The 20767-nt window shown below is 34.3% G+C and overlaps 3 protein-coding genes across 3 annotated transcripts; 1 reads left to right on the top strand and 2 right to left on the bottom strand.

Moving 5' to 3' along the window:
• Positions 1 to 374: 374 nt before the first annotated feature.
• Positions 375 to 8018, bottom strand: PKNH_1001800 (formin 1, putative; the record flags this gene model as incomplete). Its single annotated transcript, XM_002259465.1, has 1 exon — positions 375 to 8018. The coding sequence occupies one exon, from the start codon at positions 8016 to 8018 to the stop codon at positions 375 to 377; it is 7644 nt and encodes a 2547-aa protein (XP_002259501.1).
• Positions 8019 to 9517: 1499 nt separating this feature from the next.
• Positions 9518 to 11512, top strand: PKNH_1001700 (SURF1 domain-containing protein, putative; the record flags this gene model as incomplete). The annotated part of the gene is made up of 1 exon (XM_002259464.1): positions 9518 to 11512. The coding sequence occupies one exon, from the start codon at positions 9518 to 9520 to the stop codon at positions 11510 to 11512; it is 1995 nt and encodes a 664-aa protein (XP_002259500.1).
• Positions 11513 to 12811: 1299 nt separating this feature from the next.
• PKNH_1001600 (conserved Plasmodium protein, unknown function) lies at positions 12812 to 20134 on the bottom strand (the record flags this gene model as incomplete). The annotated part of the gene is made up of 1 exon (XM_002259463.2): positions 12812 to 20134. One exon carries the CDS (start codon positions 20132 to 20134, stop codon positions 12812 to 12814), a length of 7323 nt encoding a protein of 2440 aa, XP_002259499.2.
• Positions 20135 to 20767: the final 633 nt, after the last annotated feature.

The raw sequence follows: 20767 nt of genomic DNA, 5'->3' as shown, positions 1-20767 counted from the left end.
GTTGCAAAGGTTGCGCTATTTGATTGTTTATGTCTACATTGTTTAACTAAATTGGAGCGAAATTAGAAAAAGAAGAAAATTACACTTTTGTTTTCGCCATGCGTAACAATGAGCGGTTATTTTCTCATGGAGAAAGGATTTTCACGAAATCGTGTTCGAAAAAGGGGGTGCACGGAAGGAGGGGTGGATAAAATGGCTCCAAAGAAGGATATAAGTACATATAAATTATAGACATGTGCAAAAATGCATTAACTATAGGATTAAGCAGAGTAAAGGAAAAACGCTCTACCTCGGATGAGGAAGGTAAAATTCCAATGGGATCGCCCATTTTGTGCAGACCTCTTACACTGTACACTTTCTTGATTACATTTCTATTAAAATATCTTGAACGTTTTTTTTTCCAGCTTCGTTTTGGGCTCCTTATCTTGCTTCTTAACGATGGTGAAATTCTGTTTTTTATTTAGGACAGCTCCTTTCTTGGCATTTTCCAGTTCCTTTTCTTTTTTCTTGAGCTCCTTGAGAGTCGCCTCTTTAATTGTTTTTCTGTTAAATTCAATTGACTGGATGAACTTCCACAATTCTTTGAAAAAATCTTGTACTTGTATGTTACCAACTTCTTTTTCCTTATAGCCTAAGTATAGAGCAATTTCCTTAAACACAGCAAAGGTTTGGTTGTAAAAAGTATCTAATTCTTCAATTTTTGGTTCTACACTAAAGTAGAATTCTTTGAGTGCTTCATATAGTGGATCATCTGGATTATTTTTAGCTAGATCTAATACGTTTTTAATTTTATTGGATCCCATTTTTAGTTTTTGCAAAAGAGAATCGATTATCTGTTTATCCGTTTTGGTAACTTTTTCGATGGACCTCAATTCTTCAATAATTTCTAAGGTGTCTTCACTTTTTTGAAAGATAATTTCGCAAATATACTGAAGAAGCGTTTTAACTGGCTTGGTGGTCGATCTTATATCATTTAGTTTAGCCAAAGTTGTTAGTTTAAAGCCGAAAGCATTTCCCCTTTGGGGATCTCCATAGTTTAAAGTGTTTCCCACATTTAATATGGTAAACAAAATGGTGAAAAGTTTTGTAGAATTTTTTACTGCTTCGCATGATTCTAGTATATTTTCCAACGGAGTTAAGGTATTTTCGTAATTTTCCTTAAACGATAGAGCGAAATAATGCGACTCCAATCTCTGTTTTAATAGTGGCACTCCCATAAGTGCTGCAACATACTGTTCTGGCTTGTCAACTAGGTTCAAATCACCATTTGAGAGTATGTACTCCTTAACAATTTCGAATTCTTCTGGCGTAGGTACATACTGCATTAAAACTTCTGTGTTGTCAATGTTAAGTATTTTTGGATTTAGATCCATGATAGCATCCCTTATTTCTTTGAATGTGTAATTATTAAATTTGGATAAAGCAATGGACATATTGTATTCTCTCTTCGAATCAGGCAATAGTTGAATAACTTTTGGTTTCTTAATTTTCAGTTCTCCGGTTTCTTCCTTTTTACTAACAGCTTTGGCAAATGATTTCTCTACACTTTCCTTTTCTATGGCTATTTTGGATATTAATTCTTTCTTGTCTTCAAATAACGTTCCTGGAATGTCGTCTTCGAATAAGGCTTCCCAGAAAAATCTTTTGGTTTTTCCTTCATCCTTTGCTTGCTTCATTATAGATACTTTACCCTTTCCCTTTCCTAAAACAGGTCCTCCTTTTACTCCTTTTGGGGGTCCCTTCATAAATTTTGGTCCTCCTTTTTTACCTCCTTTTTCTTTTGGCGCCATTTTTGGTGCTTCCTTTTTCGGCGTGGGTGTTTTTTCCTTTGGTTCACTTTTTTTCTCTATTTTGTAGGCATTTTTTAGCGCATTTGTATCTATTCCTTCGAGGAGGTTTATGCTATGTATATCCACTTTACTAGTTGGTGTGGAGGTGAAACCAAGTTCCTTTAGCCCTTCCCCTGTTAATAGGCGATTCTCATTTAGCACTTGATTTTTCCTTTCTTCAATGGATAAGTCCAATTTTCTATGCATCAATCCTATTTTCTTGATAGTTTCTTCTTCGACTGATGATTTTGCCAACGAGAAAGAGGTTAGGTCCAGTTGCCAGGGGACGATAGCTATGAGGGTTTTGTCTTCATTTAGTAAATGAACTGTGGGGAGGGTGCCCAAGGTTTCATCCGATTCAAATCCAATTTTACAATATTTTACTTTTCTCAAAACATCGAATGCTAGTTTTTCATTTATTTTCTTCACTGTTTTTACTTCATACTTCATGCCCATGCTTTTTTTGATGTTATTTTTGTCTTTTATAATAATTTCTTTATTTACTACAATTTTTGGAACTATTTTTTTTACAATTATTTTTTTGGGAACGTTTACAGGGTTCATTTTTTTTGAAAATTTACTCTCTACCTTTTCAGACATTTCGTTTTTATTTTCGCTTGTTTCGTCATCATTTGTGATTTCCTTTGAGCTTCTCCTCGTCACAGATTTGTCCTTGCTTTTTGCTCCTTTGGTGATGTGCTCCTTGATATTCGCTTTTTCGATTGGTTGGTCCTTAGTGTTTGCATCGCCAGAGGGTTCAGGTACTTTGGACGCTTTAGACGCATCACTTAAATTATTTGGATCACTTCCATTATTCGAATTACCTGCTTCGCCAGTGCCTGCATCACCTTCAGATGACTTATTAAGAGGGGACATCTTCCCCTTTACTTCGACCGCAGCCACCTCATTATCCTTGGACAGTGATTCCTTCTTTTCAATGACATTATTTTTGCTAAAAATGCCCTTTTTTATCATTAACATTTTTTTTAACCCCAATCCCTTCGATTTGATGCCCAACTTCGGTTTATCCATTCCGTGTAGCGGTTCTGACAGAAAAAGGCGTTTTTTTTTCAGGTTCCTTAGTTTGGCATTATTTGTTAAACTGACATCCTCTTCCCTCTTTTTGTCTATTGATATATTACTGAACAGGTCGTTTGGGAAAGGTGCATCTTTATTTTCTTTATTTAGTTGGGAAAGCTCGTTAGGGGCGGGTTCACCATTGGACGTACTATTTGATTTTTCGAGTTTCTTTTTTTTGTTTTTTTTCGAAAAAAAAGAAAGCAGTTTAGAAAATTTTGTTCCTTTATTAGGGTGTAGGAATTTCGCTTTTTTTTTTTTTTTATTTCCTTTTATATTATTACTATTATTATCGCTGCCAACGTTTGAATAAAATGAGTAATCATAATTTATGTCACATTCTTGGGTTACGTTATTATCACTATACACCGTACGTATGCTGTGTACACTGCTGTTGGATAAATTGGAGCATAATTCTGTTCCTGTTATATGTCTATCATTCGTATTTCCCCTTCTCGTTTGCTCATTATTATCATGGGGACGGCAATATACTATATTTACACTGCCATTTTTGCTTGAATAACTATCATGATAATCGCTTAACGATATGTCTGCTTCGTTCTCATCCAGGCGTTTATTATTTGATACGAATTTTTTCCCCTTTCTTTTTTTGTATGCCTTGGTGTTGGGCGTGTTATCCATTTCCTGATTTAACAAATCATTTGTGATGTTATTCCTTCCGTTTAAGGATTCCTCCTTTGAGGTTTCCTTTTCAATATTATTGCTTATATACTTGTTGGTAATCAAATTAGAATCTAATTCTTCTATGGAGTTACTTCTAAAGTATAAATTATCTGTGAAGCTTTCTTTATCCATATCAGTTAGTTCGTTTTTTTGCGACTGTGAGGATGTTTCTTCATGTAGCTGGTATGGTTGGCTCTCTTGATAAATTTTACTAAAGTATCCATTTTGATAACACACTTTTGAATACTCTTCACCATTCATGTATGTCATATTATCACTCTTCTGAGTTTCAGAAGTATCTGTAATTTCTGCATTTATTTTTTCTTCCTTGAAAATTATTTCCTCATAAAATTCTTCGTTCTCACTGAGTACAATTTCTTCTACTGTTCTCTTCACCCCAGTAAGTTCCTTATCTTTCAGGAACCCTTTCTTCTTATTATTGAGGAGTAAATTCTCCTGCTCACAGGAGGTATTTATTTTATTATCTTCATCCTTCGATGAGCTCACTACTTGCTTCTTTTTCCTATGGAAAGATGAATATTCTGAAGAGTGTCCATCTTCCATAATTTCACAACCATTCGATTGCCACTTGGTACCGCTGTCCTGTTCACTTCCAAATGGATTTGCATACAGTTCGCTCTCACTTATGTCACTATCGGAAAATACATTTCCTTTACTTAATGAACTATCATGATTAAATTTAAATTTAAACAAGATGTCTCTATTGTTTACATTTTTTATTTCGTTTATTTTGTCCTTCATGTGGAGTGTATTGTTTTTACTGGGCATGTTTGGTTCTGCGCTTGGATCATCGACCAAATCGTCACTTTTTTCTTTACCATGCTCTTTGTACATTTTACGTCCATTGGACGTGGAGCTACCTTCAGAGGAGAACATTTCACTAACGTTGTTCTTCTCAGAAATGAAGGAACTATTACTTTGTTCGCTTGGTTGTTCCGCTGCATTATTCGCATAGTTCATGTGATAGCTTGATGTGCTTCTTTTCTCATTCCCATTTTTACCTGTTGGGGAATTGGCATTAGAATATTGATTTGAACTTTCGTACGATTGGTTAACATCAAGAATTTTACATATATCGATAATGTCGTCATGATCATCGTTTCCGCAGTCTTGCGTGTAAATTTTCTTACGGTAATAACTCGCCTTCCTGTGGCTGGCGCTTTGGTTACAACTGCTTGTGGTGCAGTCACTGGAAGATTCGACAGAATCGTCACTTTCGTTAAGACAGTTACTTATAGTGTCTGCGCCAATACTAGTACTTCCCTTAGAAAGCTTGGTTGACGGTTTTTTCTCCTTCCCTTTGTACTTATGATATTCCTTATAGCTAGAAAACCTTTTGATGTCATTTCCTGAGGAATAATCATCCGAATCGGAGTGACTATTAGACTGTGCATTTTCATAATATATTTCTCTCTTCAAATTGTCTATATCATGTTGTTCCATGTTGTTCATGTTACTTTGGAGATCCAGTCTGATATTATGATCAATAGATGCCTTCAGGATGGGTTCCTTATTTAATTTAATTTCTCTCATCGTTTTTTCTAATTTATCTTGTTCTTTCGAATTGCTATACCCAATTAGTTTTATTCTTTCCTTAGGCCTTGAAAATAAGCTGCTCAATTTGCCGGTACTCTTTAATGCATACTTTTCTCTTGAAAATAAACTGGAGGAATTATTATTTTTGATCTTCAGAACATGCACTTTCTTAATTGGTACCTTTTTTTTTGGTGCTTCTTTATGATCATTAAAGATTTTTGACGTTCTTTTCACTTGTCTTTCCTCCTTAGACTTCATTTTCTTCATGAGTTGGTTCAGTTCATCAAGTTCGGTCTGGGCATTGCTCCTTGATTGATCCTGCACATGGTTCATGGTTTCCCTGCGTGATTCCCTCGCTGATTCATTTCTCTCACTCTGTTGGCCTTGCTGCTCTCTCTCTTCTACTTCGCTCCTTCCTTCGCCCGATCTCCCTTTTTTTTCATCCTTCAATGCCTCCCCCTCTGCTTCATCCTTCTTCGATTTCCCTTGCGATTTTTCGTTTACTAAGTTCTTACCCTTCATGAGGTACTTGGGGTTACTTCTATCCAGCCTTTCATTCGGCTTAGCAAGCCCCTCCTTATTCATCGCTTCACCATCTGTGCTATTTTCCTCCTCAAAGCTGTTCTTGGCCCTAAATCCGAAGGGTTTAGCGCTCCCAAATTTTGTTTTCTCATATTTCACAGAATCATGTAAATTGCTATTATCTTCATTAACGTTTAATCGGTTCATCTCACCGGGTTGATGGAACTTTTTCTTGAAATGCTTCTTATTTAACATGTTTAAATTATCGAAGGAGTACAAATTATTGACTTGATTATATCTGTGAAAATAGTAGGGGTCTCCCAAAATGAGGCAGTGATGTATGGCAGGGTTTGGCACAAGCAAAGGGTTGTTGTAAAAACCAAGCATAACTTCATTATTTTCATCTAAAATGGATATGAACATATTAAATTCATTGTCTAGATCTTCATATTTGCTAATTACCTTGCCCTTGGAATCTACAAATGGTTCTTTAATATTCCATTCGCTAAGTAAAACCTTGGCATCATCGTTGCAAATCATAATCGGCTGATCATTTTCCAATTTCACGTATCCTCTTTCTATTAGGGGTACATTAACTATGGGTAGAATTTTTCTCTTGTAAATAATGGCATTTTGGAAATCCTTGCACTGGGCATATTTCACCAAATTATCATCAGCTAACTTGGTTTCAACAAACGGTAATATGTAAGTAGACGGAATTAAAGTACTTTTCCATGAATCCGCATATAAAGATTTAATTCTGTTAATGGAGGAAATTGTGAAAAATGAGCTCTTAAAAATTTCGAACTCTTTATTTGATTGCATGTGTTTATATGCATCAATACTAGAGTAGTTTAAATCATTATATTTTAATTTTCCTTCCATTGATATGAATGTTCTCCTATTACTTAGATTTTCGGAGGTTATATTTCTCGTATTGATTAAAACATGTTCATTCATTAGATCATGAATCAGGTTTGGGTCCACGTCGGACTTTTTAGACATATTATCCAATTTGTTGTTAAAGCCCTTCCACTCTTTTTCCACTTTATTGTCTGTCTTCAGTTTTTCATTAATGCTTGCCAAGCAATTTTCTGCATCGAGGAATGATACATTTTTCTTACCCTTGGTGTGTTCTTTCATGATATCCTTTTCTAATTCTTCAATTAATTTGAAAACAACTTTCGTGTTCATATCATCTGGGCCGTAATAACTTTTGTAAAAAGAATAAACTTCCTTGTACAGCTGTAGGGACATCTTAAAGTTGTTTAGTTGTTGCATGATAATGGCAAAGGAAAGTAGAATATCCTGCACTTGGATAGTTTGTCTTGTTTTATGAATCCTCATTCTCATATCAACTGCGATTAAGTACTTGTGTAAGGATTCCATGGTATTTCCTGATAATCGAAGAAGCAGCCCCCAGTTGCAGTAACAGTCGGCAATGACTTCATTTGGATTTTCGGCATTGTAATCACCAAAGAATTTTTTTCTTATTTCCAGAATTTGTTCACAAAGGGGTAAAGCTTTGGAGTATTCCCTAATTTTTATATAGTACGAGCAGACATCATTTAGCGCATCGCTATAATTTAGGCTATCCGCCTTGAAACGCTTTTCTATCATAAAGAGATATTTCAAGTAGTAACATTCAGCTTCTTCATTTTGCTTATATAAACTTAATAGATCTGCAAAAATGTACAGTATATTTGACAGAACCTCAGTTCCACAGAGAATAACAGGTTCTTCATAGTTGGAATCAACATTTTGGACCTTATTGGCATTGTTGACTTGTTCTACCTTCTTCTGTTGTTGGTCATCAAGGATCCCCTTTTTCTGTATATAAATAAGAGTATTATCAATTAAAAATTTCAATTCATGTAAATATTTTTTCCCTTCAGAAAATTTTTCCACTAATACGTAGCATTTGCAAATTAGAATTAACTCTGTGCTCATGTCTCCCGTGATGTAGAATCCAAAATATTTCGAATAATACTTTTTGGCTATCATGTAAGAATGAATAGACTGTATCAAACAATCTGTGTACTTTTTTTCATGATAATTGTTAATGGCAAACAATCTTAAATCATTTCTTATGTCTTGAATTTCCGTGTAACTAATTGAATAATTGAAGTTTTCCATGTTGTGAAGGATGAAGACAGCTTCCTTTACTTTTATCTGTTCGTCATTCATTCTTAGGGAGTCCTCAAAGTTTATGTTTCTTATTTTTGTTGAATTTCCATTTTTGCCATTCGTTAATTTGAGGTCGATTTTTGTGATCATGCTTAGCGCATCTACATTTTTGTCCGTTTCGATATCGTTAATTGTTGCCAGTGCGATTTTTTTATTTTCCATTTTTTATTTTTGCTCTTAAAAAGTTTGCGGGGAAAATTGCCAAGAGATTAATCAATCGAAAGGGGGAGAACGTTCTATAAGACCGTTAGAGCGGCGGCATAATTACAGAAAAAAAAATGAACATCATTAAGGGGAAAGTCACATAGACGTTCGTATGCATGCGCATGCGCTTTATTTTTTAACGTACAGAAAAAACTGCCTATGGTTCATAGTGTATCGGCTGGCGTGTAAGACGAAACAACTTCAAACCTCACACAAAGGAGGAAGAATTAAAAAAAAAAAAAATAAACACAAATGTGCAAAATTTTGCAAAAATGAGTGATACACTGGAACATACCTTTTTAATATGAAAATGCGTATGTTGATGTTTACGCAAGTGCACATAATTCATTTATGGACACAATTAAAAATTGCGAAAATTAGGACAAAAGTACGATTGTCTAAAAAGTGGGTGTATAAGAGATGAAGAAAATATTGTTCAAATGAAAAGGTTATAAAATGACAAATGTGCTTAAAAAAAAAAAAAAAAAAAAATTCAAAATGTGGAGTTTAAATAAATTTCTTGCAACAAAAATTGAAGTGTTTACTTTTGCTGCCACATTGTTTGATGGAAAAAAAAAATTTTTTTTTCGCGCAAAAAGGCAGATATTGTTATTTTCAGCAAAAGTTGCATTCCTTGTATTGCATTACAATGGGTGCAATTAACTGCTTAAATTAATCATGCAACTTCAAGTGCGCACGGTGCGATTTGGCTTAGCATTATATGCACATAAATATGTAAAACGTAGTTATATGCGTATTTCCGTCATACGCGTAACGGGAAAAAAAAAAAAAAAAAAAAAAGTTGCGTATAAATTACAATGCTCTAATGGGCGAAATCGCATATTTCTCATTTTCACGTTATGAACACGAAATTCATTTAAAATAAGAAAAATTTCAACTAATTTTTGCTTTGTGTTGAACACGATAATGCTAATCTTCTTCAAATCGAACAGCACGATTTTTTTTTTTTTTTTTTTTTTTTTTTTTTCAAATTTACAATTTAAGCTCCATTTATAGCATAAAAAGTTCCTTCATTTCGCAGCAGCGTGTATAACGTAACTTTGCTACATTTCTCTTAATTTTTTTTTCCCCCCCTTCCTCCATCATGAAAAGGTTCCCATTTTTCTTTAACGATATCGGTGGTAAATTAATTGAAGAGAAAATAAAATCTTTTTTGTTAAGGAGCGAAACATTTCACAGGTTTGCGATAAAAACGTACGAAATATACAATGAGGTGAGGAGTAAGTTTAATGATTTCACCAGGAAATGATCCCAGAACTTGTTCGCTCCTGGCAAGCAGGACACATGTGGATAATATACACCACGTATGAATAAGTTATATACGAAGCGCGCATGTGTAATGCATATCAGAAGTAGTACACACGCAGGGAACACACCTATACCCCGCACGCATTTATCGCAACAACCAACTTGTCCTTCCGAGTAAACACAATAGAATGCCTTTTTTAAATAATGTGCTGAATGTAAAAGAATTAATAATCAAATTGAAGAGCACACATTTTGTGCGCGCAGGGGCTGTATGCAAATTACATATAGAGTGTGCCCGGTCAGCGGTTTTAGAATCACACCATGTAAACAAAACGTGTGCCAATAGACTCTTTAGGAAAGAGCGTAGGAAGAAATTATCACCATTCTGGAGAAGCGGAAAAAATGGACATGTCGCAAGGGGGAAAAAGATACACAATGTTACATCGCTGAAGAGGAAACCCCACTTTGGAGCGATATCAAGAAACAAATGTCCCCTGCACGAAGTTGAAATAGACCTATTAAATGAGGAATTAAAAAGTGTGGAAAAAAAAATGAATGAAAAAAGAATAGTGACAAATGAAGATAAGGAAATTTCCCTAGCGCATTTTAAATACCCAAGTCAAAAACTTTATAAAGCAAATGAAGAAGAAATACAATTAATTAAAAAAAGTGAAGGACAATATTATTTACCCTTAGAATGTGAAAATAGTACAATTGTAAGGCTCGTAAATATAAAGAACAAAGTATCGTCTCCCATTTTTCGATGCGTTCGTAATAGTAAATTTGGGTTGAGAAAAAATGAAAGAGTCTTCTTCTTTTTCTATTCATCTTTTATTTGCTCTTTCTGTTTTTTTATGGGTCTTTGGCAATACAAAAAAATGGGGAAGAAAAAATTTCTAATTGATTATATTATGCACAATTTGAGCCAACCAGTTATAAACATTACTGATTCGGATTTCCCATGGTTTGATGATTTTTCAGATTTGAAAAAGAATTACCAAATTTTGCAACAACAAGAAAGGGAAGATTATTTACTGAGAAATATCAACTTGCAAAATTTAGCTCGAAAGTTAATATCATTTTATGAGAGGATAAAAGGATCCCCAGATGAGGTGTTTACAAAAGGGGATATATCAACCTGTGGTAAAAAAAGTAGAGAGGATATCACACATAAGGACGAAGAAGAGAAGCATGTAAAAATATTAAATTGTAATGTTTCGCATGAAGAGGAGAACAAATTAACTCTCGATTTGGAAAATGCTGACAGTGTTCATCATTGGATGAGTAGAATAAGAAACGAAAACTTCGTAACCCAGTTTTGCAGAAAAGTTTTTCCAAAAGGTGTAACAGAAGAGGAATTGAAAAAACTTATAATTGAGAAGTACAAATATAGGAAAGTGCAGATAACTGGAGTGCTGGACACAACAAATGAATTTTTTGTGGGACCTAAAATGTATGAACATGATAAGAAGAAAAAATATTATTATGTAATTTGTCCCATGTTTTTAAAAGATGGGAAGTGTATACTAGTAAATAGGGGATTAATGGCTGAAGGTATGTTGGAAGAGAAAAAGAAAGAAATTCCTAAAGTAGTGACAGTTAGGGGGGTGTTAGATCCTGGTGAGTTATACGAATGTTCCTTTAGAAAATTAAAAAACCTTTCCAACAAAAATGTGTACAGCAATTATTTGTACTATTATGACACTGCAGAAATTTGTCACTATGCAAATGTTGCACATTTCGAGGGTTCCGCTTTTTTCATTGCCAATATATATGATATAATCGTTCACGAAGATTATAATAGTGAAATTATAAAGGGTCATTATTCTAATTGCAGTGAGGAAGGCATCAAGTTGGCGAACTCTCATTTGGAAAAACTGAATGGCATTACATTAGAGGACATGGATAGAGAGAGTCAAGAAAGGATAAAACGTTTGTTGAAAATGGGTCCTAGTAGTGGTGGTGGAGCAAATGATAAGAGGAAAGGGAATATGTCTTCTCTCAATGGAAAACCTTTTCGATATGATGAACATTTTATACATAAAAAGAAAAGGGAGTATTTCAAATTTTATGCCGATGAGACAACACATTTTAATTATGCTTGCCAGTGGTTTCTTTTTTCTTTTGTCTTTTCAACCATCTCTATGTTTAAGTTTTTTCAGTTCAAGAAGTGGATTTTTTGAAAATTTTCTCAGGAAGGGTAGTTATGATAGGAAAAATGTATCTTCTCATATATGAACATTTCTCTGCATAAGTATTTTATTATTATTATTATTTATTTATTTTTATATATATTCGTTTTGGGTTATTTTTCTTAATAATTAATAATCGCACGGTGTGACGTAGTTCATAGAGAAGATACAAGTGATCCCTATTGGACACCGCTTCTTCTACGCCCCATCATGCCCACCTTTTGTTTTTGTTTTCTTTTTTGATTCCAATGAGCAAACCATTTGGTATAACAAAATTTGCGCATTTCGCAACAACTTAAAAAAGAATTTAACTAACGTTACCTCATGCATTTGTACAAAGTTTTACCTATCCACGTTTTACGTTTCCTTCTTTTGATGATACCTTTAGTGGAAAAATCAACGGTATTTTAACATATGTTAAGGTGGTTAAGTTTATTTTTTGGAGGGGATAAAGAACAAGTTAGCAAGAAATTGGGAAAAAAAAAAAAAGAAGGAAATACTATTGTACAGGGAACGGAAATCATAATTAACATTAACTCATGTTAATAAAATGGATAGCATCCATAACATGTGGACAGCCTTTTTAAGAATCATTTCCAAAACGTTATATTTACAGAACAAAACAATATGACTGAAAGGAACAATTCGGAATGTACCTCATGTGAGGGAGAAAAATAAATAAATAAATAACATATAATGTACAAATTTTATGCAGTAAAGGAATAATTATGGACGGGAAAAATAAATTAATTCCCTCTGCTTGAGGATAAGAATCCGTTATTATTCTCTGTATATGTTTAAGTCTCTATCATCTTCAATGATAAAAAATAGGCATGGTTTCTTTGCAAAAAAAAAAAAAAAGAGAGGAGAAATCGTGAAAAAATATGAAGGGAAACACACCTTTATGTGAGTGTTATAGAGCGCTGAGCATCATCCCATTCTGCCTATTTATTCGTTGGAGTTGCGTTATTCTATCATTCATCAGCATACCATGTATCAAATAATTTCACGACAAGGGGAGCAGCCTAGTGACTACTTAAGTGATCATTTGGGTAGTATAATATATTACATTTCATTCTAATATTAATTATACAAACAGACACAACGTTTAAGCATAGGCGGGAGAATATTTGTTCTATTTTTCATTTGACTCACTCCTATTCGATTCACGACCATTCGGCAGCACCCTTTTACAGGTATTCGTATCTACTTTCTGCGCATATTTATTCTCATAAGATTCTCTATCATTCCTTTCAGATAACCTTTTCGATAAAAAAATCGTTCAATAAGTTATTTTTGAGTTTCCAGTAGGTCGTCTTTTTTTTCTTTACTTGCATTTTTCCTTTCTCCAATATTCTCACCAAATTGCCCTCCATTTATAAAAATGAAGTTTTTATTTTTCTTGTAATTCGTTTTGGACATATGCATTTCTGTTCCAACTATATCATCTGGGTCTGTTCTGCCTTTCGACGATATCTTATTGCTGTGAGGTTTCTTTTTCTCTAAATTTATTTCTCTCTTTTTTAAAATGCGGAAAATGCTTTTCTTCAGTCTCTGTTTTGGGAATCTTCTATGCACACAGCCTTTTCTCGCATTTGATCGATTGTTAAGTGCGTCTACATATGGCTTAGGAAATAATCTAAATGTTAAATTCGTTTTTCTTCTAATCGTCATAAAACGATGTACTAGTCTCTTTGATTCATTACGTTTACGAAATTTGAAGAGGAACATTCGATTGTTTTTGTCTACCTTATTTTGAATCTTATCTAGTGAGCCCTTTGGAATGTCATTATTTGTTTTTTTTGGGGGATTCTCATCATTCTTCCTGTGCATAACATTTTTTGAAGACAAAACTGCTTTTCTGTTGCTATAATTTATTCTTTTTCTTATCTTACTGTCAGTAAATATTTTAAAATAGTTTTCCCTTAAGGCCAATTTTGTACTGTTATTTTGAGATTGCTCGCTTAGTGGGGGGATGTTCTCATTATGATCATTATCTTTTATAATATTTTGGTATATCCTTCTTTTCACTACGTTGAAAATTTGAAAGAAAAAACTATTTTCTTTTACAGGTGCGATCAGATCTGTTGTTTGCTTTTCTGTTATATTCTTCCTATTCTTTATTTTGACCACCTGTGGGTGTACTTTCATTATTGTTAAACGCTTGAAATTGTTTTTTACCAAAGTTGTTATGAGGTTTTTGAGGTAAGCATTATCTACGGGAGATTCACAATAATCTTCGCTGCACATGTATTCTTTTTTGTTGTTTCTTTTGAAGAAAACTCTGTTGGAATATGCGTTTTGGGATTCACTCTTCTCATTCATTGTAATTTTCGTCTTGTGTTTGTTGTTCATATGCGTATCGTTCGAGCTGATATTCGAATTTTTAAATTTAGCATTATTTTCCCTGGAATATAGGAGGACGATGTATATTGTTCTTCCGTACATGTTTGGTGTATGCAGTTTTTTCTTATGCTTTACAAATTCGTCTACATTTTGGAAGTGCGCAAAATTTTCTATGACCAAATTACCAGGATTAATTAATATCAACCTGCTCAGAATTATTTGGCACTTTACTAATCGCAGGAAAATAAAACAATATCCTTCTACATTTTTATGAATAAGAACCAAATCTGACAGTTTAATATGTAGGCATAAGTCGTCATCCAGGGGTGATGTCCAATTGTTGGATGATTTCAGTTTTTTCGTGCATCCGTACATTTTTTTCACGCTGTTGTGGTTGCTGTTGCTGTTGCTCTTCTTGATTTTCTTCTTCTTTTGGTATGCCGAATTATATTTAGTAAGGAGGTGTAAAAAGCTCGAAGGAATAATATCTCTAATTCTCGGGATATCATTTATTATACAATCTATGTGCATTTTGTATTTATCCCCTAAATGGTCATCAAAAGAAGAATTGAATTCAAAGAATAGGGAAAATATTTCTGAACAATACGTGGATAATTTTGTTTCTCGAATAATTTCTTTTACTTTTTCATCCCCTTTATGAGTATACTTCCTCTTTGTCTGTACAGGATGGTGAATTTTCTCATCAATATTGTAGTCTTCCTGTTTGCCCCTTTCTTCATGTGTTGCCTGCTTTTCATCATCTCCCTTATATTCATCCGTATTGAGATTGATTTGATTCCTATGTACTAATTTTATTATATTATGACTGTATTTTTCCGTCTGCTCTTGTGTGTATTTCGCATCCTCCTTTTTGTCTTCTCCTGAAAGTGCATATGTTAAATTCGTAAACATGCTAGTTAGACCTCTTTTTTCGTAAAATTCTTTTTTGACCATTCGTAATTTGTGCATGCAGAAGGATAGTATGAAAAGAATAAAATCGCAAGTAACTTCCTTCGTATTATTCTTCATTTGTATTAATCGCATCCATAGGTATAGCAAGCAGAAAACGTTGTCGAATTTGCTGAAGCTAAGATTAAGGAAAAATAAAGATGGCCAAGTGTCGCTGACTGCTGTATCGACGTAATAGCTGACGTACGGGAAAAAATATTGAAACAGAAGGCGAAATAATTTCCCATTAGTGCTACATATTTGCATAGTTATGTTTGATAAGGCGGAGCTGATCTTGTGCGCGCCTGTACTTTCATTAATTCGTGGAGAACTATATATCGAACTATGTTGCAGGTACAAATAGGGGGCATAATAATTAAGTATCCTTTCAAAGACGCAAAGAATTTCGTAAGGTTCAAGGTTTAAATAAAACAGACTTATGATCATATCATGCATGCCTTGGAAATATTTTATTTTATACAGATAGCAAAACAACATGATGCATTTCACAGATTCAACTTGGATGTACTGTATTATATTTTGAGAAAGGTTCGTACTTTGCAGCCATGGGTTCCTTTTAATGTCTTCGAACAGAATGTTCTTCTCTTCAGCATTATCATCAGAATCGTCATCATGGTCGTCCTCATCCCCAATCTCAGTGCTATGGTTAATGTTGTGGTCAATGAGGTGTTCCTTATTCTGTTCATGGGAGACTGCAAAATGTTTATCTTCCATTTCAATATCCTTTTCCTTCACTATTTCAGTTTCTGTGTTTTGGAGAATTGGTTCGTTCTGAGGAGATACATCACCATGATCCTTTTCGCGTAATATGTTAGAGTCACTAGATTTATTGCCTTCCAATTGGTTACCTATTTTTTCATTTAATGACTCATTATTGGGATTTCTTTTGCTCTGTATGATACTAATTCTCTGTTTAATTCCTTCGTTTTCGTCTTGTGGTAGGTTAAAAATTCGTCTAATCTTTTCTTCAAAGGGTGTTATATGCGTGTAACTTTTTGTTCTGTCCGTTTTAGTATCTTTATTGATGCATGCGCCAATTTCGCCCGTTTCTTCATTTTTTGCCCCATTTTTCCCCTCATTCTGTGGTCCATTTCCTCTTTTCTTGCTAACTGTTCCTTTATCGTAGTCGAATGAGTGATACAAAACGTTAATGTGGCGTAATCGGTTTTCTCTGATGTGTAATTGTTTAAATAGTTCATTCTTGTTTATTTCTATGCTGAGAGGATTACAACCAGTTATTGTTTCACTCCTTGTCACTTTGTTCGAATTTATATGAGCAATTTCCCTATTAACGTTGTCATCATTGAACATTTGAGTAGGGGAATGTTTGTTCTTCTCATTAATTTCGCCTTCAACAGAAGAGTAATAATTTGCGGTTATGCGATTATTCCCCCCCGGAGTGTCCGTGCCATTAAGAGTTGTACTGTCTCTTACACTATCATTTTTACTTCCTGTCCCGTCGGTGGTGCTTTTATCATCATTTTCGGAGGTCATGCTGCCCATTGGGATGTCAATTTCAGATAGTTCTCTATTACTTTGTTCGCAGTTTTTACAATCCATTTCTCTACTTTTTTCATTTTTACTTTGTTCTCCATTTGTCTCATTTCCATAAGATATCGATTTATTCAGAGTTTCATCTATGCATGCCTTATCTCCGATTTGAATTGGTTCACTCTTTTCGCATTCATTTGAATCCTTTTTCTGTTCACACAGTTTGGTTTTGTCCCCTTTGTGCATATTTTCTGTTTCCATTTCGATCCCCTCTGTTTTCTCGGCATCACCCTTTGGTTCTATTTTGGTTTTCTGTTTATAGGCGAATTTATCGTCTTCCCTATTTTCATTGCTACTCGGAGATATTTCCTTTTCAGTTTCGTAACGCTCTAGTTTCTCTTTATCCTGTATGGAGTAACCACTTTGTGTTAGTTCCTTTTTCTCTTTTTTTCCCTTTTCTCCGTCTTCTGTATATTGTATTTCGAATAGGATTCGAATACTTTCCAAATTTAAATCTTCCTCCTTTCCGTTAATTCTGTCATTTGAGAAGGCATTTTTGTTTCTTCCATTTTGCTGCTTACAATTCGTTGCACTTACTTCCTCTTTTGCATCGTCTTCTATGGGGCCCCTGCAATGTTCAACATCGCCTTGGCTAGTTAATGAGTTCGATTTGTCTGTTTTGCCCTTCGTAATATTATCGTTAATGTTCCTTTCTCGGCCCTGTTGCTTCATTTCGCTATTTCCTTCTTCATATTCTGGTGTCATATAATTATCGTCCTGGACGTCTTTGAAGCATCTCCCTTGTACGCTTTCCTCTTTTATTTGTTCTTCTCCTTCATGCTTTGTGATGATTTTTTCCTCCTGTTGTAGATCTATGCCTTTCCTCCTTCTGCTTTCATTAATAATAGCGATTTCTATTTTAGAATATTTATTCCCCCCATTGGTGTGATAGCCTTGTGAAGAATAGTATGTTTTTTTAACTTTCCCTTGGACATTTTGTTCTCTTGCCATCTGCTCATATTCGTATAAATCTCCTTCGTCCAATTTTTCCTCTTTCAAAAATTTGCTTATTGTACTTTTAGACGTGCCATCGTTCCGTATGTTGCCTGATGTGCCTAATGAGTGTAATTCATGGTTGTCCCTCGTTACACAACTTTTTAAAGAGTTTTCATTATCTATGCTCCTGCTATATGTGTCGTTAATTTTTTCCGGATTAATAGGTGAGCTCATTTCTTCTCCTTTATAACTGCTTCTGCATGTTTCACATTTGTTTTGCATGCATTGTTCTTTCCTTTCTTCCTTCTCAAAAATTTCTAGATTAATGTCCACTTGTTCCGTCTCGTGAGGGCCTTTCTGCTCATCCGAACATTGTTTTTCCAGAATATTCCTAGGGGGAATTTCAGCCCTTTGTATATCGCCCTTTATGCCATTTTCGCTATCATTTGCACTTTTGTTAAAATTCTGGGTTAATTCTGTTGCTGTTGGGGATAATTCCTGTAGTTCATTTTCACGATCCCCATCTTTCTCTTTTAATCGTGCCATCTGTTCACACACTTGTTCTTGCACATCAATCTCTTGGGCGCACGCTCCTGTGTTGGTACTCAAATCGGATTTGGAATTATGTTCCTCTTGTTTCTCCATGTTGGCGATATTTATGTTAAGTTGTGCGCTATTATTATCTGCATTATGATAGGGAGTATCCACTTTATCGTGTGTCCTATCTTCCCCTCCCTGTTTAGCTTCTTCCTCCTTTTCGTTGCTCACCGTGTCTTCAACATCTGAATGAAATAATTTTTCAACATGCATAAATTCATCATCATGAGTATCCTTCTTTAAGAAGGAACTGAGAAATTCGCCTTTATTGAAAATTTCTACTTTACCATTAAAATTTGAATTTTGTTGTTTTTGTTCATTTTCCATATTAAAAAAATTTCTATAACGATCAGTTAACAATGCGTCTGTGTAGTTATGCTCCCTCTTACTAGATATATCTTGAATAATATGCTTATAATTTATATTTTTTTTTTTCTTTAATTTAAAATTTAAGGGAATATTAATTATGTGTGTACTGACTTTTTTTATTTCTTCTTTCTTGCAAGCGTTGGCACATGTTGAGAGTGGTTCACTCCTTACGATAGCCGCTTTTTCCCCCACCTTGCTAAGTGTGCGTTCTGCACTGCTGCTATTTTTGCTAGAACTATAATGTGGATGATGTTTTCCATCATAATTATTTTGAGGAAATATAAGTACAGCTGGTTCACTCTTTTTATCTCTGAATTCCTTTTCAAAGTCCACGTAATTTTCGTACAACTTTGATTTCGTCTTTTTGTCTTCTACAGTTTTTTTAAAATAGTTACTGTGTGTGGATTTATTATTTATAACTACGTTGCTGTTTCCGCTGATATTAAAGGAGTTCCTCAATTTGAAACTGTTAATGAATGGGTTTATCTTTTCGGGAGTATTACTCTTCAGGGCATCATTAAATTTTTGTAAATTTTGACAATACTGTTTTTTTTCCATATAATCATTCATGAATTGTATAACTGAGTCCTTCCAGTTTGCACCTTTTTGATCTATTAGTTCACCTTTCCTTTTTGTGGCGTGAGCTATGTTGTGTTCTTGTTTCACGTTTTTTTGGCCATGTAAATGGTTACATAAATAATTTGAAAGGTTCAAGTGTTCCATTCGTTTATTCACGCCAAAGGTAAGATTGCTTTTTTCGAGGGGGTTATTTTTTTCCAAAGCATTAACGTCGGGGGTGTTGTTTCCCATTTTAATATTAGCATAATTGCCATTGTCACAATTGGAGTTGTTATTCAAATGAGGGGTGTTTACATTTTTCAATTTTTCAGAATGTTTCATACGGTGAAAGTAAAGTGGCATTTTCGCTTTACAGTTAAATATGGCCGTGCGTTTTGTGTCTAGCGAATTGGTACTACTGGGAATGACAGTTTGATTACTTTTAATTTGATCACATAGGGAAAAATTAGAACTGATGTCTTTTTCACTTCCCTTAGGTACTTCATTTTTATATTTTTTAGTTGAATTGTGGGGGGTATCAGTATAAGAGTTGCTTTTATAGCAGTAAACCTTTTTGCTATTTGTGCATATTTCAGTATCGCATGTGTTTGCGCTGTCTAAGGCATCGTGATAGGAATCCTTAAACTTCATTTTGTTGTTACTGTAGATTCTTGCTTTAGTACTGTTTCGTGCAATATATTTGTCGAAAAGGTTAACATGTTCGAAGGTGCGAATTCGGTGCTCATCCTTTGTATTGGTGTGGCTCTGAATGCTTCTTTTAAACTTTTGCATAATTCTTATTTTGCTAATTTTGTCGAGAGATTTGTTTAGATTTATTCCATAATTGCCTGCACTGTTATTTTTTACAAATTTATTCTTCGCATTTAGGTGAGCTTTATTTAACGGAAGAATATTACTTTCTCGTTTTTCTTTGGTTATTTTCTGCTTTTCCATGTCTGCTACTCGTTTGAAATGGTTGCTATGGATACTGTATTCGGTGTGGCTGCTGCCCTTACTGTAGTACGTTCTTGAATCGCATAAGAATGGTCTATTATCCGAGAATAAATTAGCATCGGAATGATTGCTATTTGAAGAAATCTGACTGCCATCATGTGAGATTGTATACTTTGCATCCTTTTTGCTTACCCCATTAGGAGTGCTCATTTTCTTGTAGTTTTCAGTTCCTGTTTGTCGGTTTAAATTAAATGCTGATGCTTTGACTTTTTTTAAGTCTTCGACGCTTTTCTTGTAGTTGCGCACAATGTTACTATTATTGAGATTGTCCATGTTGTCAGGTTAAGGAGAAGTTTTTTCCAGCTGAGTCCATTGCATTAGCTCTTGGAGCTGTGTTAGTTGTGTTAGTCATGTCAGTTGTTCCCCTCTTACCAATTTGGAGAGCAGAACGAAGGAGGCGAGAAGTGTCAACACATATATGTGTGCTATTTTGTATGTCCCATGTGTGTTTGAACATGTGAATTAACTATAGCAGTCTTTATTTCTTTCTCCCTTCCATGGGAACTGTAATTTGAGACAGGCACAGATTTTGCATACACGCGCATGTGCTATTATTCCATTGTGACACACACATGGGATATTTACTTAACGAATTGGAGTAAGTGCCAAAAATGAGTGTTAAATTGCTTTCAAAAAAAAAAAAAAAGAAAAAATGCGTCAAACGGAAAATAAGTTAAAAATGAATTTTTGATCGTAAACTTATATGCCATGCAGAGTTGTCTATTTAGCAGAACAATGCATCCTTACATGAAGATTTTATTTTCCTTTTTGTCCCTATTTTTGTGTTAGGTATGGCAACCATTTGAAAAACAGAATGTCGCACATTTTGAGAAAGAACTGTTCGAACTTATAACATACTGGAAATGCACACTTCGGAAAAAAAAAAAAAAAATTACCACAAAGTTG

The sequence above is a fragment of the Plasmodium knowlesi genome (assembly GCF_000006355.2).
Source record: "Plasmodium knowlesi strain H genome assembly, chromosome: 10".
Classification (NCBI taxonomy): domain Eukaryota; phylum Apicomplexa; class Aconoidasida; order Haemosporida; family Plasmodiidae; genus Plasmodium; species Plasmodium knowlesi.
The sequence above is the reverse complement of the archived record's forward strand: the minus strand, read 5'-3'. Positions and strand labels throughout refer to the sequence as shown.